General features: G+C 46.1%; 1 protein-coding gene across 12 annotated transcripts in view; it reads left to right on the forward strand.

The window, feature by feature from the left end:
• LOC119971787 (liprin-beta-2-like) overlaps positions 1–26,374 on the forward strand; it is a 354,279-nt gene that overhangs the window by 206,179 nt on the left and 121,726 nt on the right. The window contains exon 1 of one of the 12 annotated variants that reach the window (XM_038807913.1): positions 7,041–7,236. The exons of the other annotated variants lie outside the window; for them this stretch is intronic. Coding sequence (XP_038663841.1) covers positions 7,189–7,236 — 48 coding nt within the window. The 5' untranslated portion in view covers positions 7,041–7,188. Of the gene's footprint in view, positions 1–7,040; positions 7,237–26,374 lie in introns of those variants that run through there. 12 annotated transcript variants of the gene reach the window in all.

Consider the following 26,374-nt stretch of genomic DNA (forward strand, 5'->3'; position numbering starts at 1 on the left):
TCGACCTCATGGGCTGCAGGAATTCCTCTGGAGTGTCACCTTCACTTGTACAGCAGATTGACACTCAATCTCACTGTGATAGTTCTAGAATTCTCCACCTGAGTGTTTAAAGGAGGGGTTTTCCACCCACTCTACCACTGGAATGCTTGTCTGCAGGGTTCCTGGTGGTATAGAGAGAGAGAGAAACGGTGCCTGGACTTCAGGATCCTTTTTGGAATCTCAGGAGAGACATCAGCCTGGGCTTTTTCCAGCCTTTCTGAGAAGTTTAACTTGCACAGTCCTGGCTGTAAAGAATGCTTGCAGCATTTAAATTGGGAGTTAAACCTTCACAGGGCTGGTAGTGTCCAGACCTGCTCACTTCAGTTGAGATATCAAAGAGAGAAGTTGTTCCAGGCTTTCTGGGAGAGATATTTAACAGGCTTCTGCCCAGCTCCTTCTCAGAACGAAAATGGAACCTGTCTTCTGTTCCAGAATCTTCTGAAAGGCTCTACCAATCCCAATCGAAAAAAATGTCCTGGAGTTTCATAAGACGTGATTGGCTGCTAGCCAAGACCATCAAAATGACATCGCAAGCTATGCCGCAGAGCACACTGCATCACGGAGTGTGCCGGGGGTGGGGTGGGGTACTTCATTTTAAAACCAAAAGCCTGTAGTTTTAAAAACAGCCAGCAGGACGGGCATTAAAAATAAACCAGGATCAGATGAGAGGTTCCTTGCATAATAATAAGTGGGCTACTATGAGAATGTTATGATCAAAGTTGTTCTGTTGACTTGGCTTACCGTCACTGTTTTAACCAGACCAGTATTCAGCTGACAGACAACGCAGATGAATACAAGGAATTTTCTAAAGATGTATCTGTCCATGTTATTGAACGCTAGGGTTGCCTTCGTTCTTGGGGAGAATTGAAATAACTGGTGTCTTGATGCTATCTCCAACTCGATCAAACAGAGTGGCAGATACAGATTCAATCATAACCTTCAAAATGGAGTTGGATTAATACTTGAAGGAGAAACGAATGCTGAACTACTGGAAAATACAAGCAAGAATTGATTGATTGGATTTCAGTTCCAAAGTGCTAGTGAGGGCTCGATCGGCAGAATGGCATCCTTCAGTGCTGTACTATTCCATGATTTTAAAATAATCACCTTGGTCTTCAAATCCCTCCATGGCGCTACCTCTACCTCTGTTATCTCCTCCAGCTCTAAACCTCTCCACCCCCCTACTTCTCCTCCTGTGAGACACTTCTTAAAACCTACCTCTTTGGCCAACTTTTTCATCACCCAACTTCTACTGGCTCAGTGTCACATCTCATTATAATAATCACCCCTGTGAAGTGCCTTGGGATGTTTTACTATGTTAGAGGCGCTATATAAATGCAGGTTGTTGTTGACATCAGATTTGGGAATGGAGCCAATTGCAATCAGATTGCAAAATACTTCACCAATGGAATTTACGGGTTTGGATTGTTCAGTGTATCTGAAACAATTTCACTTTAGATGTTAGTTTATTAGAGTTGTGAAGCTTTAGTCTCTCTGCTTTAGTCATGAACGTTCATTGCCCAATAACACGTTTCTCTTGACGTTTTCCTGCTCTAAATGGTATATATATTTTGATGGCCCAAGTAATATGCATTGCTGCATTTGTCTAAATTAAAGGCAATGTGACCCATTCCCATCACATAACTTAATCTTTTTGGGATTGTTTAAAAGTCCTTAACTGTTTTAACTCTGACAAGGATTTTGGTTTAGTCTGCCAATTTACACTCAATACTCCCAACACCACTATCCAGGTCATTAGTAATGATTCTGCAAAGTAGTGGGCCCAGGACTAATCCCATTGGGACACCACTAGTAACATGTCTTAGAACTGAACTATAACTATATCTATAACCAGCAAACGCTTTGTTGTGAGATTGGAGCCAATTTCTAATCTCGCATTTGAAATGTCTATGAATACGAAAAGATTACATCAAACCAGAGAGTTGTGTGGGAAGCCCTGAGTGAACATATCACTGAACTGGACCACCCAAGCTTATCCCATATTGATCTCTGGCAGGAAAGGATCCGAGGAATGAAAAGACCACTCTTCTCATACAGTGGCCAAGTAGCTATTTGGAATAGTGTGTATCCTTCTTGAAACACCAATGTTTCAATCTGACCGCTCTGGGTGATGAGTGCTCCACTGACCTGAATGTAGAGGTCTACAAAATTCCACTGCCAGTCTGTTATATAGTCCGAATTTCCTTCCAATGCTCTCCTGACCCACCTCTCACCCTCCATAAAGTACAATTGATTCACAGCTTTGCCCGTATTCCAGTCCTAGACCAAGTTCCCTTTAAGTGTGACTGAACCTTGTGACCTAAAATGTTTCCCAGTTTCCTAACATTTCCAATTTTAAAGCCTTACTAATTGCACCCTCCCCTAGCTCTGTCACCTTTGGCAATTTTAGAATGTACACCCTTTAGAGTTGGGGTTCCCATGCACTCCCTTCATCCCACTTGGCACTTGTGCCATAATACGTCCTCCCCGGGTTGGATTCCGTTTATTTTGGATTACACATTTTGTGACATTCCTTTCATCATTTTGCTATGTTAAAGAACATGCAAATGCAAACTGTTGTATGTGGAGACGGAGAAACTATGAATATTAGGTACTTAACTCCGACTGTCTCATTCTTTAAAAGAGTGTTCAACGACAACGCATATAAATGTCCGTCAAGTCAACAATAAAACTTGCATTAATATACATACTTGAATACCACGTGCTCCTTCACAGAAGTTCACCTCTGAGAAAGACACCATCCTGACCTGGAACTACATTATCGTTCCTTCACTGTAACTGGAAAATCCTGGAAGTCACTTCCTAACAATGTTGCAGGTGTTCCTACACCACATGGCCTGCAATGATTCAAGAAAATGGCTCACTTTCTCGAGAGCAATAGGGTTGGGCATTAAATGCTGGGCTAGCCAGCAATGCCCACACCCTGTGAAAGAATTTTAAGGAAGGAGCATTATAAGACAAATTTGACACCTAACTTGGGCAGGTGACCAAAAGCTTGGTGAAATAGGTAGACTTTAAAGAGTGTTTTAAAGGAGGAAAGAAGGGTGCAGAGGTTGAGAAAGAAGAAATCCAAAGCTTTGGGGTCTTGAAAGCTGAAGGCATGGCTGCCAATGGTGGAATTATTCAAATTGAGGATGTGCTTGGGGCCAGGTTTGAGGGTAGATATCTTGAAGAGTTATGGAGCTGGATGAGATCACAATGATGGAAAGGGTTGAAGCCATGGAAGAATTTGAACAGAAATGAGGAAAATTTTAAAATGATGTTCCCTAACCAGGAGTCAATGTAGATCAGTGAGCCCAAGGCTTTTGTTTCTCAAGCCTTTGATTCTCTTCTCTTCCTGTTGGCTCTAAATTGCCCCATAGGGTGGGGTTGCTAAAATGGGATTGGTGGATTGAGCCTAGTTAAGGTGGTCTTTCAGACGGCCGGTGCAGACTCGATGGCCCAAATGGCTCCCTTCTGCACTGTAGGGATTCTATGGTATCAAGCTTAGGAACATCAGGAAGGGTTTGGGGAAATTTCACTTGAGATATCGTCTTTTACAATGATGCTGGGCTCAAAAAATATTGGTTGATGATGCTCCTTGCCCTTCCCTATTTTCTAACAGAGCCTTGCTCACAACTGAACTATTTATGATGAATTAGGTTTTGATTTGATTTTGATTTATTGTTACATGTACCGAAGTACAGTGAAAAGTGCTTTTCTGCGGCCGAGGGAACGTACATAGTATGTACATAGTAGACAATAAAAGAATAATCGACAGAGTACATTGACAAATGGTACATCGACAAACAATGATTGGTTACAGTGCAGAACAAGGGGCCAAACAAAGCAAATACATGAGCAAGAGCAGCAGGACATCGTCAATAGTCTTCTTACAGGGAACAGATCAGTCCGAGGTAGAGACGTTGAGACTAGTAGCTGTGGGGAAGAAGCTGTTCCTATGTCTGGATGTGCGGGTCTTCAAACTTCTGTACCTTCTGCCTGATGGAAGTGTCTGGAAGAGGCATAGCCTGGGTGGGAGGGGTCTCTGATCATGCTGTCTGCCTTCCTGAGGTGACATTGAGACTCCCCACAATGCGAGTCACAAAGGAAATAATAGAATTCTTTTAGAAATCAATAAAACCCAACCTGAGTAGGAGGATCATAGAATCCCTAGGGTGCAGATGAAGGCCATTCAGGCCATCGCGTCTGCTCTGACCTCTGAAAGAGCACACTACCTTGGCCCATGCCCCCACACTATTCTCGCAACCCATAACCTAACCTGCACATCTTTGGATTGCAGGAGGAAATGGGTACACACTGAGGACACTCACGCAGACACTGGGAGAATGTGCAAACTCCACACAGTCACCCAAGGTTCGAATTGAACCTTGGTCCTTGAGAGGCAGCAGTGCTAACCACTGTACCACCATGCCGCCATCATTATATGCTTACACATAAAGCCACAAGAATTCACAACATACACTGTCGTACTCTGTGTTTCTTCCAGCTTTTGGCGTCATCAGAATGCACTCTTCACTCTTTTGTAACTTAAGAACACAACAACCAACCAGTTTTTTCCCACCTCTTCCTTTGGATCCCTTAACGTAAACTTGATTCCTGTTGGAATGCTGAACAGGGATGGAAGGGAGCAATGCGTTTTCCCCTGGGGTGATGTGGGATGGATTAAGATGTGGGATGGATTAAGATGAAAGATGATCAGTTGAAAGAGGAGGCTAGTGGAGCAGAAGATAAGAACAAGGAGAGTCCCCTCTCTATTCAGAGAAGGGTATAGAGGTTTGTTGAAAAAAAAACTGAATTTGTTAAGCATATGTCATGTGCAGTACCAAAATACATATTTAATGCAAGCTGCCACTCTCCCATCCTGGCCTGCTGTGCATCACGCACTTCCATTAGTGGCTGTGCCTTCAGCTGTCCGGGCCATAAGCTCTGAATTGCCTCTTCATCCTTCAAGACCTCTATGACTAAGTTATCTCCTTCCATGGTACAGTGTCGATATATGTCGAATCACATTCCTGTGAAGTATCTTCGGGCTTTGCAGTGTGCAGGGTAACATGCAGGGTAATTCCGTTACCACTTCAAATGCATTTCATTGGATATAAAAGGGTTTTGGGATGTCCTGCTATGTACATACAGGTTGTTGGAGCATGTGTTGAATTTTTGCAATTTTGAATTGGCATAGCTGCTAGTGGAAATGTCCAACAGCATTGAAAGAGCTGCACTCAGCAGCAGTCTGCGTGGTTGGGGAGGTAAGCCAGGCAGGAGCAAGTCTGAATGTTGATGGACTCTGCAAGAAACAGAAGGGGGAAGGAAGTGAATTTTTGGAGCATTTGTCCAGTGTAGAACATAGAACATAGAACAGTACAGCACAGAACAGGCCCTTCGGCCCTTGATGTTGTGCCGAGCAATGATCACCCTACTCAAACCCACGTATCCACCCTATACCCGTAACCCAACAACCCCTTAACCTTAGTTTTTAGGACACTACGGGCAATTTAGCATGGCCAATCCACCTAACCTGCACATCTTTGGACTGTGGGAGGAAACCGGAGCACCCGGAGGAAACCCACGCACACACGGGGAGGACGTGCAGACTCCGCACAGACAGTGACCCAGCTGGGAATCGAACCTGGGACCCTGGAGCTGTGAAGCATTTATGCTAACCACCATGCTACCGTGCTGCCCGTAGTTTGAAGTGTCTTGCTCTACTGAGGAGGTGCCAATTAGCGCACAGTAAACTCTCTCAAACAATGTGTTAATGACTATGATGGTGGTGAGTGAGAGATAAACATTGGCCAGCACATTGGGGAGAACTCCCCTGCTCCTCTTCAAAATAAGGCTGGCACAGTGGTTAGCACTGCTCCCTCACAGCATCAGGGACCCAGGTTCAATTCCGACCTTGGGTGATTGTGTGGAGTTTGTGCATTCTCCCCGTGCTCCGGTTTCCTCCCACAGTTACAAAGATGTGCAGGTTAGGTTAAGGGGTTGGTGGGATCGGGCAAGGAAGTGGGCACAGGTGGCGTGGTGCAGACTTGATGGGCTGAATGGCTTCCTTCTGCGCTGTAGGGATTCTATGAATAGCATACATCCACCTGAGGGGGCAGAAGGCCCATTGGGGAGATGGCGACTGTGACAATGCAACACTCTTTCAGAACTCCCCTGAGGCTGCCCGCCTGAATATATCCCCCTTTTCACTAATTTCTTTGTGTAATGTCAGAGGTCCTGATTCTAACTGAGACTTGGTGTTGTTGGTGAAGACCGAAAAGCACTTACAGCGCGGATTACCTTGTTTCGAATCCCTTTCGCGCGATTTAAAATTAACCTGCTGTTACCAGGGGAAAGCAGAGAACTTTGTAACATTGGTGTGGCGAGAAAGTTACTAAGAGTGATTCAATTGAGGGGGGGGGGGGGGGTACAAATAGGTCGCCGTTATCCGAGTGAGATTGTATTTTAGCAAAACCAAATCAGAATCCCTCCGCCTTTCTTAACTTGGGTTTCTGAGCGTTTAATGAAGTTCGCAGCACCAGGGTGAACGGTGCTATTTTTAGTCTTGACACTCGGTGAAATGCAGTGGGGGGTGGTTGGGGGTGGGGAGAAATAGCTTATGGTGTGTGATCATTACTCGTACAACAGGAAATAGCTGGAGCCGGCTTTCCAGTTAGTCTGTCTCACTTGATCAATACAGAAACGAGACTGCAGCTTTAATAACATGCACCACCCCCCCCCCCCCCCCCCCCCACTCTCCTCTGCAAAGCAACAGAGGCACCCGAATCGGATTACACCGGGGTTTGTTGACTGCAGGTCGGCTGTAGTAATCCAAATTCACTGACGAGAGACTGTCACTAAAAGTTTGCGATTTCTTTTGACTGCAAACCAGATGCTCTGTGGATCTACCGAGTCAAGACATTCTGCCTTGTTTGGTGTTTTAGCCTGTCGTGAGCCTCAGGAAGGGGGGGGGGGGGGGGGGGGGGAAATGAGAATTGGTTTTATACTCTACTCGTCACTTTCACTATAAGCGACTGTTCCTTGCAGGAGAACTACACCTTTTGTGCAGACAGTTCGGTCTTTCTCTCTCTTTCTCCCCCCCTCTCACTCTCCCTGGGATTATGGCTACTGCAGACCCATAGCATGGATGGTGAGGTCGATATTTACAAACATCTCACTTGGCTGAAGAGGGTAAGTGACTTTTGTGCTTCTGTACAAGTTATGACAGCTCTTTTCATGGATTAGTTTCTCCCCCCCCCTTCCCCTTCATTTGGGTGAATTACTGACACCCCCCCCCCCCCCCCTTCATTTGGGTGAATTACTGAAAATCAATTCTTAGTCTGCTGATTCTGAATCGTGTCTTTAAGGAACACTGCCAGAAGCCGAAATCGCAAGTTCCTTTAAACTGTGACATGATTATGTGCAGTCAGGGAGTTGTGTTGTGCTTAAATTTGTCTTGCAAACACTTTGCAAAGCTATTTGAAGAATTTTGTAACCTTGTTTCATCTGTGTTTTAAAAATGCACCAAGGTGAATAGCAGTGAGGTTTCAAGTCCATTCTTAACTGGGGCAGAGGGACACTGGGAGGGAGGACAGAGGAGAGATCAGGAAATAGCTCACATTTCTACACCATTGAAGTCATATACCAGCGTCAAAGGGTAGCAGTGTGCTTCGTTTCACTCCTGGTTTATTTTCTCTTTGAAGAAACTGCAGTATTTCAAACTGTGGTTACAGGCTGCAGCTGTAATTGTGCATTTATGATGCATTGCTTTACTATAACAACAACCTGCGTTAAAGTAGTGTCTTCAACGTGGTCAAACTTCCCAAAGACTGCACAGAAGTACAACACTCAAATGTTGACACTGAGACAGAATATATTATGCAGAGGACCAAAAAGCTCAATCAAAGCTAGATTAGGTTGAATAAAGAGTGAGCTTGCATTTACATTGAACCTTTCTCAATCTCTGTGTGTTCCAAGCATGCTACAGCTAATGAAGGACTTTGTGGTCGCTGTTGTAATGTCAGAAACAAGAGCAACCAATTTGCAGACAGCAAACTCCCACAAGCAGTATTGTGATGAGATCAACTATTTAGTGGCATTGATTGAGAAGTACCTATTGGCCAAGACACCGGAAACCACTCCCCTTCACTTCCCAATAGTGTAATTGGCTCTTTTATGTCTAGTGGCGAGCTCAGTTCAATATTTTGTCTGAAAGAGAACACTTCTGACTCTGCGATACTCCCTCACTGAATTGCCAATTTAGATTCAGGAGTGTTCTAATTGAGGAGGGACGAGTGGAGAGCCAGTCACGTTTAGAAGTGGCAATCCCATTGAAACCTATAAAAGTCCTGACGGGGCTTGATTGAATGGATGGCGAGAGATTGTTTTCATTGGTCGGGGGATCTGAAACACAGGGGCACAGTCTCCAGACAAGGGGATAATCATTTAGGACTGAGAAGTGGATAATTGCTTTACTGAAAGGGTTGTGAAACCTTGGAATTCTCAAACCCAGAGGGTTGTGGATGCTCCATGATTGAATACAGTTAAGGTTGGGATGGGCCGGGTTTTAGTGTCTCGGGGAAATAAGGGAGATGGGGAACTGGCAGGAAAATTGAGTTGAAGCTGAAGCTCAGCCATGATGGTAATGAATGGCAGGGCAGGCTCGATGGGACGTGTGGCCTATTCCTGCTTCTTGTGGAATGGAATTTTGGAGCTTCAGGCTTTCAAAGAGTGGAGCAAATAATATTGGGGATTCAAGGGCTGAAATTGGAGGAGCACAGCTATTAGGGGGTTGCAAGGCTGGAGGAGGCAGCAGAGATGTGGAGTGTTGAGGCTATGGAGGAAAGTTGCTGCACTGGAGAAAATGCAGAGGGTGGTGATGGGATGCAGGCAACAAAGTTATGGATGAGCCAGGTCACTGGGGGAGGGTAGGGTGAAAGGTAAGAGATCAAACAGGAGAGTCAAGGTGACAAAAGTGGCTTCTTTCCCACCCACTCCTCTCTATTACTTCTCCAGTCACTTATCTCAACCCCTTGCATCCGCTCTCTCAGAATCCTAGTTCTTCTCACTCTGTCTCTTCCAATCTACATTTTCTTTCCACCACCTTTGAGATTCTTTTCCTAAACCCCTCTGCTTCTTTCACTCTCTCTGATCCTTTAAGGCCTTCTTTAAGAACTGCATCTGGTGTTTGAGGTTGTGCGTTTGGATGGTGTTGTCAGAAAGCCTTGATGAGGATCTGAGCTACAGTAGGCGGCAGTAATTTGGTGAGGCAGAAGAAGTATTTGAAGGTGAAGGGTTATATTTAATACACCGAGGAGAGATCGAAACCAAAACCAGTGACGGATGAGAGACAGGACAGAGGCAACTTGTTTTCTATAAACTGGAGTTTCTGCAGGTTGGAGATTGGGAAGTTGGTGAGAAAGGCATTAAGAATAGTCTAATCTGGGGGGGGGGGGGGGGGTGGCACATGGTACAGTGGTTAGCACTGCAGCCTACGGCACTGAGGATCCAGGTTCGAATCTCGACCCGGGGTCACTGTGTGGAGTTTGCACATTCTCCCCATGTCAGCGTGGGTTTCACCCCCACACCACAAAGATGTGCAAGTTAGGTGGATTTGCCATGCTATATTGTCCCTTAATTGAAGAAAAGAATAATTGTACTCTAAATTTATTTAAAAAAAGAATAGTCTAATCTCCATGATAAAAGTACTAATAAGGGTTTAAGTGGTCGAGTGGACTGTCAGACTGGATGCCATTGGAGAAGTAGAAATAACGAATCCTGGTGCTCAGTGGGTTGTGTGGTTTGAAGCTGAGCTCTAATTTGGAAAGGATCCTAAAGTTTCATATGGTCTGAATCCCAAAGTGAGGGGTGAGAAGCCTGGATTTGCATAGAAATATAGCAGTCATTTAGGCTAACTGGTCTACCTGCATGCTTTATCTCACCCTATCAACATACCCTTTTGTTCATTTCTACCTCCTGTGATATAGTTTCCTCTTAAATACATCTACATCTCCCTGTGGGAGTGAATTCCACATTTATGCCACTCTGAGTAAAGACTTTCTCTAGAATTCTCTATTGGATTTAATAGAAATGATAGATTTATGGCCCCTATTTTTGGACTCCCCCCATAAGTTGCAACACCTTGTTTATGTTTATCCTAACAAGCCCCTTTTTTTTTCTTTTTAAAAAAAAATAAATTTAGAGTACCCAATTATTTTTTCCAATTAAGGGGCAATTTAACGTGGCCAATCCACCTATCCTGCACATCTTTGGGTTGTGGGGGCGAAACCCACGCAGACACGGGGAGAATGTGCAAACTCCTCACAGACAGTGACCCAGGGCCGGGATTCGAACCCAGGTCCTCAGTGCCGTAGGCAGCAATGCTAACCACTGTGCCACCGTGCTGCCCCAACAAGCCCCTTCTTAATCTTGACATCTATTAGCTCAGTCTTCTATTTTCTGTAATAAAGACCCTCCCCCTGTTCCGCCATTTCTGATAGTACAACCTTTCAGTTCTGCTATCATCATTGAACAGCATCTTTGCACCAGAGCCACTTTTTTTCTGTAGTATGGAGAATCGAGTGTTGAACAGCACTTCCAAGTGTGGCATGGATCAAAATGGATGGTGATGAGATCATCAATTCACGCAACACGTGGTTAGAAGTGAACAGTGGTTTTAATCGTCTTACAACAGTGCCTGCCTGTGACACGATGAACTCCAGATGAACTGGCAGGCAGGCTCTCAGCATCAACCTTTATACTTCCGGTTAGGGGGAGGAGCCACGGGTGGAGCCCAGTACAAACTCCCGTACACTCCCAGAGCATCTCCCCCTAGTGGCAGAGCAGCGCAACTGCTCGTGTGCCGAGCTTACAGAGATGTAGTACAACATGTGTAATACAGTGTGAATTACGCTACTGTGATTCACCACAGATGGCTTCCCTCTTCCTGGTTGCAGTATGTTGTGCCTGATCTGAGACGAGCAGTGAGGTAACAAAGAGGCAGTCAGGGGTAGGATTAACTGATAAATTCAAAATTATATTGTGCATTTGCACGAACATTATTTTGACTTCAATTTATAAGAGTCTCAATTAGGCAATTACTAGTATGTGCATTCCCTTGGTATTATTTTGAGTAAACATTTGATAATCGGAATGCATTTCACGTGACAATATTCCAAAAGAATGTGCATTGTAGCACTTATTAAATCTGTCGAAAACCCATAACGCTTCACGAGGGTGCTAAGCACAAGTTGCATTTAAGCAGCCTCTTTGACCAACCTTTTCGTCATCACTCCTTATTTCTCCTTCAGCTCAACATCTGGCTCTCTTGTGTAAGTCCTTCTCATGTTTTGTGCTTAAAAGGTGCTGTTCTACTTGATCTTTAAAAAGATATCAAACAGAAACCCCATCTGGCCCTTCAAATGGATGTAAAAGATCCAGTGTTATTTTGAAGAAGAGCAGGGGAGCTCCACTAGTTTACTGGTCAATATTAATCTAGTAATTATCTCACTGCTGTTTATGGGAGTTGGCTGTGCACAAATTGGCTGCTACATTTCCTACATCACAGCAGTGCCTAAATTTTATTAAAGTATTTTGTTAGCTATAAAATTATTTTGGAATGTGAGAAACTATCTAAATGCAGACTTGCTCGTTCTACTCCATGAGGTTGACTTTCTGCGCACCTTGTTCTTTTTGCTAGAGGTTTGCTTACTTCAGATTTATATAAGCCTAACCCAGGTCAGCTGATGGGCGTTGGTAGCTTTTAACGTTGATTTGATGTTTACAGAAAATATTTCTGCTTTGTTTGTTTAAACATTTTCTACATGCCAGCTGTACGTTTGCAGAAGTGATGTGCAGCTGTGGTACCAGTGGCAGGATTAAAAATGGAAGGAAGTGAGGTTTCAGACATGACGAGCCCTCAGTCAAGCATTGTTTAAAATATTGAAATCCGTTCTGAGCACCGCATCTCCAGAAGAATATATTAATGTTGTATATTGGTGGCACAGTGGTTAGCACCGCTGCCTCACAACACCAGCAACCCGATTTGATTCCGACCTTGGGTAACTGCGTGGAATTTGCACATGATTTCCTCCCACGGTCCAAAGATGTGCAGGTTATATTGCCCCATAGTGTTCAAAGATTAGGTGGCCTTACAGGGGAGTGGCCACGGTAGGGTTATCTTTCAAAGGATTGGTGCAGACTCGATGGGCCAACTGGCCTCCTGCACTGTAGGGATTATATGATTCTATTCCATGATTCTAAGAGGTGAAGCACAGATTCATCAGAATAATACTGGAGCACAAAGGATTAAATTGAGGAAGAGTCGCACAGAAGAAGTCTGTATTCCCTTGAGTTTAGAGATGGGTGAACACATTAGAGTTTTTAAATGATGAAGAGTTTCAATTTGGCGTAACCTTACTCTTACTTGGGAGTCAAGTCAGGAAGTACCTTCATACATAAAAATGGCAGAGGAAATCTGGAATGCTCTCACCACATTGCTCCCACAACCTTCCATCCCCCAAAGGTGATGGATTCTGGTGATCAGCTGCCGGCAACAAGACTGAGATTTATAGATAATTTATTCAGAGATAATTGGGTCTGCATGTTTTCCCCGTATCTGCGTGGGTTTCCTCCGGGTGCTCCGGTTTCCTCCCACAATCCAAAGATGTGCAGGTTAGGTGGATTGGCCATGCTAAATTGCCCTTAGTGTCCAAAAAAGGTTAGGTGGGGTTACTGGGTTATGGGGATACAGTAGAGGTGTGGGCTTAAGTAGGGTGCTCTTTGCAATGGCCGGTGCAGACTCGACTGTAGAAGATTTTTGTTTGGAATGTGGATCAAAGGTGGGTAAATGGAGTTGAGGTGCAGATTAGCCGCGATGCATTTAAATGGTGGAACAGGTTGGGGGGGCTGAATGACCTCTTCCAGTTCCTACATCTATATGAATATAGCTTTGGTAGCGGATAGCCTCATTGTCTCTCTCACCGACACTTTGATCATGAGTTCAAGTTTCTTGTGATTGGAATGATTCATTGTTTTGAATTCACAAAGTTAGGCTCGGGCCCAGTCATTTTGAGAGCAAACAGGACTTGGTATCACTGAAACACACGAGCATTAGTGAAGAGACATTTGCAGATCTTGTAGTGCAATATTTGTTCACTTTTTAGCAGTACTTTATGTTCGGTCCTGGGAGTGTCTCTTCTGTGTCTTCCCACAGTGTGATCTCATTGTCGGTGATTCACTGCTCTTATGCACACTGAATCCAGGACACGCCCTAATGAGCTGACTTTAATACATGGGTTTCCAATTGGAGCTTTTCACTCTTGACGGGCCCAAGAGGGAATCTCAAGGTGTGGGTGGGGGAGTTCTGGAGATTATTTTCCCTGTCTTACAAAGCCATGTTTCTGACGTGTATGCCTGGTTAAGTTGATGAATGTAGCATGATTTTAATTTGTGTTGCTGTCTACCACTAGTTAACACACGGTTTCCTGAAGAAGTAGAGGTTGGGAGGGTATATCATTAATTGTAGAGTCTAGGGGCCATGTCAATAATTATAGGTGTGTTGAGGGTGTGTCAATAATTGTAGACACCTTGGTCGCGTGCCAATAATTGCAAGCTTGTTATGTGTGAATCATTAACTGCAGGGTGTTTAGGAGTGGGTCAGTGTTCCCAAGATGTCCCAAGAATTTGTCAATATTTGCAGAAGGTTCTCGAGCAAAAGAAAAGGAAGACTGGATCACTGGGCGTCTCCCCGCTTTACAGCCAGCCCAACCACTTTTGACGCGTGGTCGCTGTTATAATGTAGGCAACACCGCAGCCAATTTGCACACAGCAAGCTCCTCCAAACCGAGATCTGGCAATTAGCAGATATTCCATTTTTATAATGTTGATTGAGAGATAAATATTGGCCAGGACACCAGGCCATCTTCATCTTCAAAATAGCGTCGAGGAACTTTCACAGCTGCCTGTGAGGGCTGACCTATCACCAGGATTACGGCATCGTGAACAGTGTCGCAGCCCCTCAGTACTGTGCTGGAGTGTTGGTCTTTGATTTATGTGCTGGAGCAGGAGTTGAGCCCAGAAGCTTTTGACACAAAAGTGAGAGCTACCAACTGATCCACAGTGCAGGAGTGAGTAATTATTTTTTGAGGGGAGCAGGGGGTCATCCCCAGGAGTGCATCATTGTTTGCAAAGTGGAGGGGCGGGCATGAGTGAGTCATACCTTGGAAATCCTTTCAAATATATGTTCCAGTATTTACAGGGATCCTCTCAAATGTTCCAGTCCTGGCAAGGTGTTATCGGGAATGGCCCAGGATTTACAGAGTGTTCCCAAGAATGTGTTGGACAGTTCTGTCCCTCCCCCAATGCACATAGTCTTGAAAAATGTTGTATTAGACTTAAGTCCGACACAACCCCTCTTGGTGTCTAAGCTACCTTTGAAAAAAGAGGCATAACTGCCTGTAAACTATGACTAGAATTCATGTATAATGGGCCAAATCCCTTAGAGCCACAAGTGGCTCAGCTGCACAACAGGGGCGAAAAAATAATGGGAGAGCAATTGTGATGGGCATTCTGTTGTAAGGGGAGCAGACAGGCATTTCTGCAGCCACAGATGTGACCCCAGGAAGGTATTTTGCTTCTCTGTGGTGCCAGGGTCAAGGATGTCAGAGTTGCTGCAGGACATTCTGAAAGGGGTGAGTAAACAGCCAGGGCTCATGGTCCATATCATTACCAACTACATAGGTCAAAAAGATGGATGAGGTCATGCAAATAGAATATAGGAAACTGAGAAATAAATTATAGAGAAGGCCATCAAAAGTAGTAATCTCAGGATTGCTCCCATTTCCCAAGTGCTTAGTGGGATCAGGAATAGGAGAATAGACCGGATGAATTTGTGGCTCGAGAGATGGTGTTGGGGGGTGGGGGATATTTTGATTCCTGAGGTATTGGGACCAGTGGGACCTTTACAAACTGGATGGGTTGTGCCCCAGTAGGACCGGGGCCATGTCCTTGCAGGGCCATATGCCAGTACTGCGGAGAGTGTTTAAACTAGAGTGGTAGGGGAATGGGAACCTGAACGAGGAGAGAGTGGGAAAGAAAGATACAAATGAAAGACAGAAAAACAGAAAGCGAAGGAAACAGGGTCATGTTGTGTGAATATGTTTGACAAATCTAAAGGTACTGTATACGAATGCATGTCACATTCACAGTATGGTAGATATATTTACAGCGCTAGTCATTGTAAACAGGTTTGAAATGATTACCATTACCGAGACATGGCTGAAGGATGATCAAGGCTGGGAACTAAATATCCAAGGGAATTGAATACTTGGGGAGGAGAGGCGAAAAGGAGGTGGGTTGTCATTGTTAGTAACGAATGAAATCAGTGCAATAGTGAGAAAAGAGATTGGCTTACCATAACTAGATCCAGAATCAATCTGGGTGGAGTTGAGAAGAAACAAGGGGTGGAAAACATTAGTGGGAGATATCTATAGAACTCCACACGTTAATAGTAAGGTAGTAATGGCATTAAACAGGTAATTAGAGATGCTTGTATCATGGGTGCTACGGTAATCATGGATGACTTTAATCTACATGTACATCAGACAAACCAAATTATCAATAATACTGCACTGGATGAATTCCTAGAATGTGTACAGGATTTCTTTTTTTTAAATTCATTTTCGGGATGTGGGCATCACTGGTTGCACCAGCATTTATTGCCCATCCCCAGTTGCCGTTCAGAGGTGGTGGTGAGTTGCTTTCTTGAACCGCGGCAGTCCTTCAGGTGGAGGTGCACCCACTATGCTGTTAGGGAGGGAGTTCCAGGATTTTGTCGCGGCGACAGCGAAGGAAAGGCGATATATTTCCAGTCAGGGTGGTGAGTGACTTGGAAGAGAACCTCCAGGTGGTGGGGTTCTCCGGTATCTGCTGTTTTTGTCCTTCTAGCTGGTAGTGGTCGTGGGTTTGGAAGGTGCTGTCGAAGGAACTTTGGTGAGTTACTGCAGTGCATCTTGTTGATGGTATCCAAGGCTATCACTGTTCATCAGTGACGGAGGGTTTGAATGTTTGTAGAAGGAGGAGCAATCCAGCAGGCTAGGCTGCTTTGTCCTGGATGGTGTCGAGTGTTGTTAGAGCAGCACTTATCCAGGCAAGTGGAGAGTATTCCATTACACTCCTGACGGTGGCACAATGGTTAGCACTGCTGCCTCACTGCTCTGGGGCGGGATTCTCCCCTACCCGTGACGGAGGGTCCCGGCGTAGGGGTGTGGCGCCAACCACTCGGGTCGGGCCTCCCCAAAGATGGGGAATTCTCCCCACCTTTGGGGGCCAGCCCCGCGCCGGAGCGGTTGGCACCAGAAGACGGGTGCAAAAAACCGGCGCCCCCGGCAGCGGGGCTGGCCGAAAGGCTTTCGCCGGTTGGCGCATGCGCCGGCAATGACGTCAGCGGCCAGCTGCCGCTGACTTCGCCACCGGCGCATGCGCAATGTGGGTTTCTCTTCCGCTTCCGTCATGGTGGAGGCCGTGGCGGCCACGGAAGGAGAAAGAGTGCACCCAGGGCACTGGCCCGGAGTCTGAGCGGGGGGCCCCGATCGCGGGCCAGGCTACCCTCGATCGCCCCCCCCCAGGACCCCGGGGCCCACTCGCGCCGCTGATCCCGCCGTTCCAGAGGTGGTTCAAACCTCGGTGGCGGGAGAGGCCTCCCAGCGGCGGGACTTCAGCCCATCCGGGCCGGAGAATCACCGCAGGGGCCTCGCCGATTGGAGTGGCGAGATTCCCGCCACCGCCACTTCCCGGGTGGCGGAGAATCTCTGCCACGGCGGGGGCGGGATTTACGGCGGCCCCAGGCGATTCTCCGACCCCGCTGGGGGTCGGAGAAATTCGCCCTCGGTTTCTTCCCATAAGTTAGGTGGATTGGCAATGCTTAATTGTCCATTGGTGTACAATGGTTAGATGGGGTTTCAGGGTTATGGGGATAGTGTGTGTCATAATACCCACTCATGTATATAATGAGATGCAGACAGGCAGTGATTGACACATAGGATGACCAGTAAGCATATAACACAGTGCAGCCAATCACCGGACAGGACACTACCACTATAAAGCCAGAGGGCACCAGGTTTCCCGCTCTCTCGGGACCCAGCCACTGAGACAGTCAGAGTCCACGAGCTAGCAAATGCAAACACCATGCGGTAGCTAGTAAGTCTGGTCAGGCTACTACAAGGTCACCAGTCAGATCAGTATAGTGTTGACCCACAGCTGAATATGTATAGCAGATCTATAGTTGAATAAAACAGTGTTGGATCTTGTCCAGTGTTAGACGTCTGTTTCTAACTTCCCTGCATCGAGTGCAGTCCACATCGAACCAATTTGCCTAACACATCAGTGTGGAGGAGTGGGCCTAGGTAGGGTGCACCTTCGCATGATCCGTTCAGACTCAATGGGCTGAATGGCCCCTTTATGCATTATAGAGATTCCATGATTCTATGGACATGAACATATTGCATTACCTCACACTTTTCAGGGTTAAATTCCATTTGCATCTGTTCTGTCCATCTAACCCAGGGGTGGGCAAACTGCGGCCCGCCAAAGGTATTTCTGCGGCCCACCAAGTCATTAAAAACATTTTTTATTTAAAAAAAATTTTGGTGGGGGGGGGGGGCTGTTGGGTTACTTACTGGTATAGGGTGGAAAAGTTGACTTGAGTAGGGTGATCATTGCTCGGCACAACGTCAAGGGCCGAAGGGCCTGTTCTGTGCTGTACTGTTCTATGTTCTATATGAGGCACCCAGAATCATAACCGGGTGAAGTAATTATTTTACTTAATATACTATGCGGCCCTTTCTGAATTGTGAATTTCTGAATGTGGCCCTTGCACGGAAAAGTTTGCCCACCCCTGATCTAACCAGTCCATCTATATCTTCCTATAATCTAAGGCTTTCTTCCTCACTATTTACCACACCACTAATTTTTGTGTCATCTGCGAACTTGCTGATCATACCTCCTACATTCACGTCTAGAGCATTAATGTACGCTACAAATAGCAAGGACCCAACACCAATCCCTGCGGAACACCATTAGACATTGTGGGTGGGATTCTCTCAGGCCACGCCAGGCCGGGTGTGAATAGTACGACGCCACCCCGACGCCGGTCTTCCGAGAATCGGCGCCATTGGCGTCGGCACGGCGTCGGTTGGGAGACCTCGGCGTGCATCATCCTTCCGGGGGGGGGGGGGGCTCTGCTGTGGCGTGGCCCGCAATCTGGGCCTACCAATCGATGGGCCGGCCTCTCGGGCTGGGGGCCTCTTTTGCTCCGCGCCGGCCCCTGTCGCCCTACGCCATGTTGCGGAGAAGGAAGCTACCGCGCATGCGCGCATTCGCACCGGCGCAGACCCATTTGACGCCGGTAGCAGCTGGAGCGGCGTGGGTCACACCAGTGCCCTTCTGGCCTACTGAGGGGCTTGGAATCGCTGTTCCTGTGGGCCTTACGTTTACGACGGTGTCAACACTTAGCCTCAGGGTCAGAGAATCTTGCCTTGTATTTCAGTCATACAAACAACATTCAACCATCACCCTTTGGATCCAAAATTTCCTTAGTGGTAGGAGGCAATTTGCCAAATTGCTCTGGATCCAATGAGTTCTTGACCAGTCTCCTGTGTGAAACCTTTACAAAAGCCTTACTGAAGTTCATGTAGACAACATCAACTGAACTATCCTCATCTACACACCTGATCACCACCTCAAAAAGTCCAGTCAGATTTGTAAGACATGATCTCCCTTTGACAAAGCCATGCTGAATATCCTTGATAATTCCATGCCTCCCCAAGATTAGATTAATTCTGTCCCTCAGAACATTTTCCAATAGTTTCACTATCGCTGAAGTTAGGATCACTGGCCTGTAATTTCCTGGTTTATCCCTACCACCCTTCTTGAATAATGGTGTCACATTAACTGTCCTCCAGTCATGTGGCACCTCTCCTGTGGCCAGAGAGGATTTTAAAATTGTCAGAACCTCTGCAATCTCCTTCCTTGCCTCCCACAGCAGCCTGAGATACACATCTCATCTCTTACTGCAACTGTACAGAGCCTTGCTGAGACCACACCTGGAGTATTGTGTGCCATTTTGGTCTCTTTACCCAAGAACAGATGTACTTGACACAAGAGGGTTACCAGCAAAGGTTCACCAGACTGATTCCTGGGTTGGCAGAATTGTCATATGAGGAAATTACGTCGACTAGGCCTGTATCCGTTGGAGTTTAGAAGAATGAGAGAGGATGGAAACATTTAAAATTCTGACATGACTAGACAGGATGTTTCCCCTGGCTTGGGGAGGGGTGATTTTAGAACAAGGGGTCGCTCAGTCTCGGGATACTGGGTAGGTTATTTGGGACTGAGATGAGGAGAACCTTCTTCATTCGAGAGAGGTGAACCTGTGGAATTCCCTACTGCATAAGGCTGTAGAGGCCAAATAACTGAATGTATTTAAGAAAGAAATATATTTCTAGACACTAAAGATTCCAAGATGTATGGGGAGAGAGCGCAAGTCTGGCGCTGAGATAGAGGATCAGCCATGATCACGTTGAATAGCAGAGCAAGCTTGATGGGCTGAATGGCCTTCTCCTATTTTCTATGTTTCTATAAAGAGATCCCACTCTGATACCTACAGTCTTGACGCATTGTGAGGAAACTGTGATCTGAAAAGGTGAATTTTGCTGTCACTAATGTTCTGCTGTTGAGGCCTCATTTGTATTTGTGCTTCATGCACTGAGAGTTCTAGAGTAGTCAATCTGATGATAACTGAAACATTTTCTCATTGGCTGTACTCAAGTTGGTTGAACTATCCGGGGTTAATTGATACAAAAAGATTAACCATCATCCACGTATGCGGATTGAGTTTCAGAAATGAAGGAAGTTTAAAAATTAACCTGTTATGAATCTCCTGCTTTGTTTCCTCAGGCAAAACTAAAGTTTAGAAGCTGGCTTGCATTTACTGCAGCCCTCAACTTCCCATTTGATTTGTTCTGATTAATCACTGGAACGCAAGAGGTCAAGGTGAAGTACATCCTTTGCCCTTTGATCTCATTGCAAGGCAAAGCTGCTTCTAATTTTGGATAGAGAGAAGGCAGAATCTTAAAAAAAAAATTAAAAGCCCAGCCATTCAGAAGTGCAATCAGGAAACATTTTGTCCCACCAAGTAGAATGGACCTGTGGAATGTTCTCCTGAAGGTTGTTAATGTCGGGTCTAATTGGAGCTTTCCGGAAGATGATCTGTAGATGTTTTGTTGGGCCAAGGTATTAAGAGATACGGAGCTAAGGCAGGCAAATAGAGTTAAGATAATAACAGTGCAAAAGAAGTATATTCCAGATGCACGGGGGTTCAAAGCAACATTAACAGAGGTTTGTTAAATAGGCTTTCGCTGTACAAGGGCTGGTACTAGGCTAGGGCAGAAAGCCTGTGAGGTAGCTGATAATGTCACGGATGATTTCACGCAAGTGACTTGGTTTTTAAAGTGACATTGCACACAACCCCCCCCCGGGTTGCTGCTGCTGCTGGCCTTTTTCTACCGTTCTGCCAGGAAATCTAGGAATGGTTGCCACCTCTTGAACAACCCCTGCACTGACCCCCTGAGGGCAAATTTCACCCTCTCCAATTTAATAAACCACGCCATATCGTTGATCCAGGCCTCCACGCTTGGGGGTCTCGCATCCTTCCACTGAAGAAGAATCCTCCGCCGGGCTACTAGGGACGCAAAGGTTAGAATGCCGGCCTCTTTCGCCTCCTGCACTCCTGGCTCCTCTGCAACTCCAAATATTGCGAGCCCCCAGCCCGGTTTGACCCTGGATCCTACCACCCTCGACTCTGTCCTTGCTACGCCCTTCCAAAATTCCCCCAGCGCTGGGCATGCCCAGAACATATGGGCATGGTTTGCTGGGCTCCCTGAGCACCTAATACACCTGTCCTCGTCCCCTATGCAGCACCTTAAACTGTATGCGGCTAAGCCTCGCACAAGAAGAGGAGTTCACCCTTCCTAGGGCGTCTGCCCACATCCCCTCTTCAATCTCCTCACCCAGTTCCTCATCCCATTTACCCTTCAGTTCCTCCACCAAGGCCTCGTCTACCTCCTGCATCACTTGGTACGTTGCTGAGATCCTCCCCCTCCAACCCACACCCCCGAGAGCGCCCTGTCCTGGACCCCACGCGGTGGCAACAGAGGGAACTCTGCCACCTGCCGCCTGACAAACGCCCTTACCTGCATGTACCTAAAGGTGTTCCCCGGGGGGGAGCCCGAACTTCCCTTCCAGCTCACCCAGGCTCGCAAACTTCCCGTCTACGAACATGTCCCCCAACCTCCTAACACCTGCCCTGTGCCAGCTCAGGAACCCGCCATCAATCCTCCCCGAGGCAAACCGGTGGTTTCCCCGTATCGGGGATCCCATCGAGGCCCCCACCTCACCCCTGTGCCGTCTCCATTGCCCCCAAATTTTGAGGGTAGCCGCCACCGCCGGGCTTGTGGTATACCTCATTGGAGGGAACGGCAGCGGCGCCGTTACCAGCGCCTCCAGGCCCGTGCCCACACAGAACGCCATCTCCATCCTCTTCCATGCTGCCCCTTCCCCGTCCATCACCCACTTACGCACGATCGCTGCGTTGACAGTCCAATAATACCCACAAGAGGTTGGGCAGTGCCAGCTCCCCCATCCCTGCTCTGCTCCAGAAACACCCTTCTCACCCTCGGGGTCCCGTGCGCCCACACAAATCCCGTAATGCTCCTGTTAACCCGCCTGAAAAAGGCCTTCGGGATAAGGATGGAGAGGCACTGGAACAGGAACAGAAATCTCGGGAGCACCGACATCTTGACGGATTACACCCTACCCGCCAGAGACAGCGGCAGCATATCCCACCCCTTAAACTCCTCCTCCATTTGCTCCACCATCCTCGTGAGATTAAGCTTATGCAAGGCCCCCCAGCTCCTAGCCACCTGGACCCCTAAGTACCTGAAGCTGCTCTCTGCCCTTTTTAGTGGGAGCCTACCGATCCCCCCCCCCCCCTCCTGGTCCTAGATTCCAGAACTTAATCACTCGTTGCAATAGAAAGTTTTTCCTCATGTCGTTGTTGCATCTTTTGCCAATCACCTTAAATTAGTGTCCTCTGGCTTTGATCTTTCTGTCAATAGGAAATAAATTCCACCTTTCTACCTGTAATGATATGTAGAATATTATTTGTGTATAATTTAACAACCAAACTGTCTGTAAAGAAAAGTGCCTTATGCATAGACTGATATTCTAGCATCCGACCACTAGATGGCGTGATGACAGGACAACGTTGCTGGAACAAACGAGGTGTGCCGCAGAACGTGGATAGCAAGCGTAGAGTCCAGTCGTGTATCGAGTAGCTCCTTAGTCAATAGTAATTAATACTAGTTAATCGTAATTATTTGTATTTAGCCATAGTATCCAACTGTACTTATCGTTCACATCGTAGAAACCTTTATAGTGTTTAGTTAGTTAATAAATAGTTTTGTTCTTTAACAAAGCTGTATGTTCTCTAATTAATTCAACCGCCAAGACATCGCCATCTGTGAACATAGAGGATATTACACTACCCTGTCCAGACCTCATATTTAGAACGTCTCTATCAAATCTCTCAACCTTTTGTTCTCGAAGGGGAATCTCTCCGGTTCCCCCAATCCGTCCATGCAGCTGATTCCTCTCTGATATCATTCTTGTAAACCTTTTCTGGCCCCCCTCCAAAGTTTTTACATTCTTCTTAAAGTGTGGTGACCAGAACTGGGCTCAGAATAGTGAAGTTGAGGCTGGACCGTAACTTATCATAACTTCCTTGCTTTTGTACTCTATGCCTCCATTTATAAAGCCTCAGATCCCACATTTAACCACTTTGTCAACATTCCCTGCCACCTTCAATGATTTGTGCACATAAATGCCCAAGTTTCACTGTTCCTGCTGTCCATTTCGAATTGAACCTTTAATTTATACTGCTACCAAAATGTACAACTTCACACTTGCCAGCATTGTTGAATTTCCTCCACCATATGTCTACCTATTTTATCAGCCTGTTTTATGTCCTCCTACAGTGATCACTATCTTCCTCACAGTTCACAATGTTTCAGGTTTTGCATCATCCATGGAGAACTCCCCTGCTCATATGTCTCAGATCGGCTGCAGGACATATTGAAGGGGGAGGGTGAACAGCCAGTTGTCGTGGTGCATATAGGCACCAACGATATAGGTAAAAAAATGGGATGAGGTCCTACAATCAGAATTTAGGGAGTTAGGAGATAAGTTTAAAAAGTAGGACCTCAAAGGTAGTAATCTCAGGATTGCTACCAGTGCCACGAGACGGTCAGAGTAGAAATTCGAGAATAGTCGGAATGAATACGTGGCTTGAGAGATGGTGCAGGAGGGAGGGGTTCAGATTTTTGGGACATTGGAACCGGTTCTGGGGGCGGTGGGACCATTACAAACCGGATGGTCTACACCTGGGCAGGACTGGAACCAATGTCCTAGGGGGTGCTTTTGCGAACACTGTTGGGGAGGTTTTAAACTAATGTGGCAGGGGGATGGGAACCAGATTAGGAAGTTAGAGGTCAGTAAAGAGGCAGCAACTGGAGCCTGTAAGGTACTAGATAATAAACTCAATGTGACTAAGGGGACGAGTAGACAGGGAAGAGATGATGAACACAAAGGGACAGGTGGTCTGAGGTGCATTTGTTTTAATGCGAGAAGTGTAGCAGGTAAGGCAGATGAACTTGGGGCTTGGATTAGTACCTGGGACTATGATGTTATTGGTATTACTGAGACTTGTTGAGAGAAGGGCAGGACTGGCAACTGACTATCCCAGGGTATAGATGCTTCAGGAGGGATAGAGAGGGAGGTAGAAGGGGTGGAGAAGTTGCATTACTAGTCAGAGATGATATCACAGCTGTGATTAAGGAGGGACTATGGAGGATTTGAGAACTGAAGTAATATGGGTCGAGCTAAGAAATAGGAAGGGTGCAGTAACATTGTTGGGACTTTACTACAGGCCTCCCAAAAGCAAGCATGAAGTAGAGATACAAATATGCAGACAGATTATAGAAAAATATAGGAGCAATAGGGTGGTTGTGATGGGAGATTTTAACTTCCCCAACATTGAATGGGACTCGTGTAGTGTTGGAGGCGTAGATGGAGCAGAGTTTGTAAGGAGCATCCAGGAGAGTTTTTTAGAGCAGTATGTAAATAGTCCAACTTGGGAAGGGGCCATACTGGACCAGGTATGGAATGATCCCGGCCAGGTGGTTAAAGTTTCAGTCGGTGATTACTTTGGGAATAGCGATCACAATTCCGTAAGTTTTAGAATACTCATGGAAAAAGACGAGAGTGGTCCTAAAGGAAGAGTGCTAAATTGGGGAAAGGCCGAGTATAACAAAATTCGGCAGGAGCTAGGGAATGTGGACTGGGAGCAGCTGTTTAAGGGTAAATCTACATTTGAAATGTGGGAGTCTTTTAAGGAAAGGTTGATTAGAGTGCAGGACAGACATGTCCCTGTGAAAATGAGGGATAGAAATGGCAAGATTAGGGAACCATGGATAACGGGTGGAATTGTGCGACTAGCTAAGATGAAAAAGGAAACATACATAAGATCGAAGCAACTCAAAACTGATGAAGCTTTGGAGGAATATCGGGAAAGTGGGATGAATCTCAAATGCGCAATAAAGAGGGCTAAAAGGGGTCATGAAATATCTTTGGCTAACAGGGTTAAGGAAAATCCCAAAGCCTTTTATTCATATATAAGGAGCAAGAGGGTAACTAGAGAAAGGATTGGCCCACTCAAAGACAAAAGAGGGAATTTATGCGTGGACCCAGAGGAAATGGGTGAGATTCTTAATGAGTACTTTGCATCAGTGTTCACCAAGGAGAGGGACATGACGGATGTTGAGGTTAGGGATGGATGTTTAAATACTCTCGGTCAAGTCGTCATACGGAAGGGGGAAGTTTTGGCTATTCTAAAAGACATTAAGGTGGACAAGTCCCCAGGACCGGATGGGATCTATCCCAGGTTACTGAGGGAAGTGAGGGTCGAAATAGCTGGGGCCTTAACAGATACCTTTGCAGCATCCTTGAGCACGGGTGAGGTCCCGGAGGACTGCAGAATTGCTAATGTTGTCTCTTTGTTTAAGAAGGGTAGCAGGGATAATCCAGGGAATTATAGACCTGTGAGCTTGACGTCAGTGGTAGGCAAACTGTTGGAGAAGATACTGAGGGATAGGATCTATTCACATCTGGAAGAAAATAGACTTATCAGTGAAAGGCAGCATGGTTTTGTGCAGGGAAGGCCATGTCTTACAAACCTAATTGAATTCTTTGAGGAAGTGACAAAGTGAATTAATGAGGGAAGGGCTATAGATGTCATATACATGGACTTCAGTAAGGCATTTGATAAAGTTTCCCATGACAGGTTGATGGAAAAAGTGAAGTCGTATGGGATTCAGGGTGGACTAGCTAGATGGATAAAGAACTGGTTGGGCAACAGGAGACAGAGAGTAGTGGTGGAAGGGAGTGTCTCAAAATGGAGAAGGGTGACTAGTGGTGTTCCACAGGGATCCGTGCTCGGACCACTGTTGTTTGTGATATACATAAATGATCTGGAGGAAGGTATAGGTGATCTGATTAGCAAGTTTGCAGATAATACTAAGATTGGTGGAGTTGCAGATAGCGAGGAGGACTGTCAGAGAATACAGCAAAATATAGATAGATTGGAGAGTTGGGCAGAGAAATGGCAGATGGAGTTCAATCCAGGCAAATGCGAGGTGATGCATTTTGGAAGATCTAATTCAAGAGCGGACTATATGGTCAATGGACGAGTCCTGGGGAAAATTGGTGTACAGAGAGATCTGGGAGTTCAGGTCCATTGTACCCTGAAGGTGGTAACGCAGGTCGATAGAGTGGTCAAGAAGGCATACAGCATGCTTGACTTCATTGGACGGGGTATTGAGTATAAGAGTCGGCAGGTCATGTTACAGTTGTATAGGACTTTGGTTAGGCCACATTTGAAATACTGCAGAATGTGGATGCTTTAGAGAGGGTGCAGAGGAGGTTCACCAGGATGTTATGGAGGGTGCTAGCTATGAAGAAAGGTTGAGTAGATTAGGATTGTTTTCGTTGGAAAGACAGAGGTTGAGGGGGGACCTGATTGAGGTCTACAAAATTGAGAGGTATGGGCAGGGTGGATAGCAACAAGCTTTTTCCAAGATTGGGGGTGTCAATTACAAGGAGTCACGATTTCAAGGTGAGAGGGGGAAAGTTTAAGGGAGATGTGCATGGAAAGTTTTTT

This window comes from Scyliorhinus canicula, chromosome 9, assembly GCF_902713615.1.
Source record: "Scyliorhinus canicula chromosome 9, sScyCan1.1, whole genome shotgun sequence".
Lineage (NCBI taxonomy): Eukaryota > Metazoa > Chordata > Chondrichthyes > Carcharhiniformes > Scyliorhinidae > Scyliorhinus > Scyliorhinus canicula.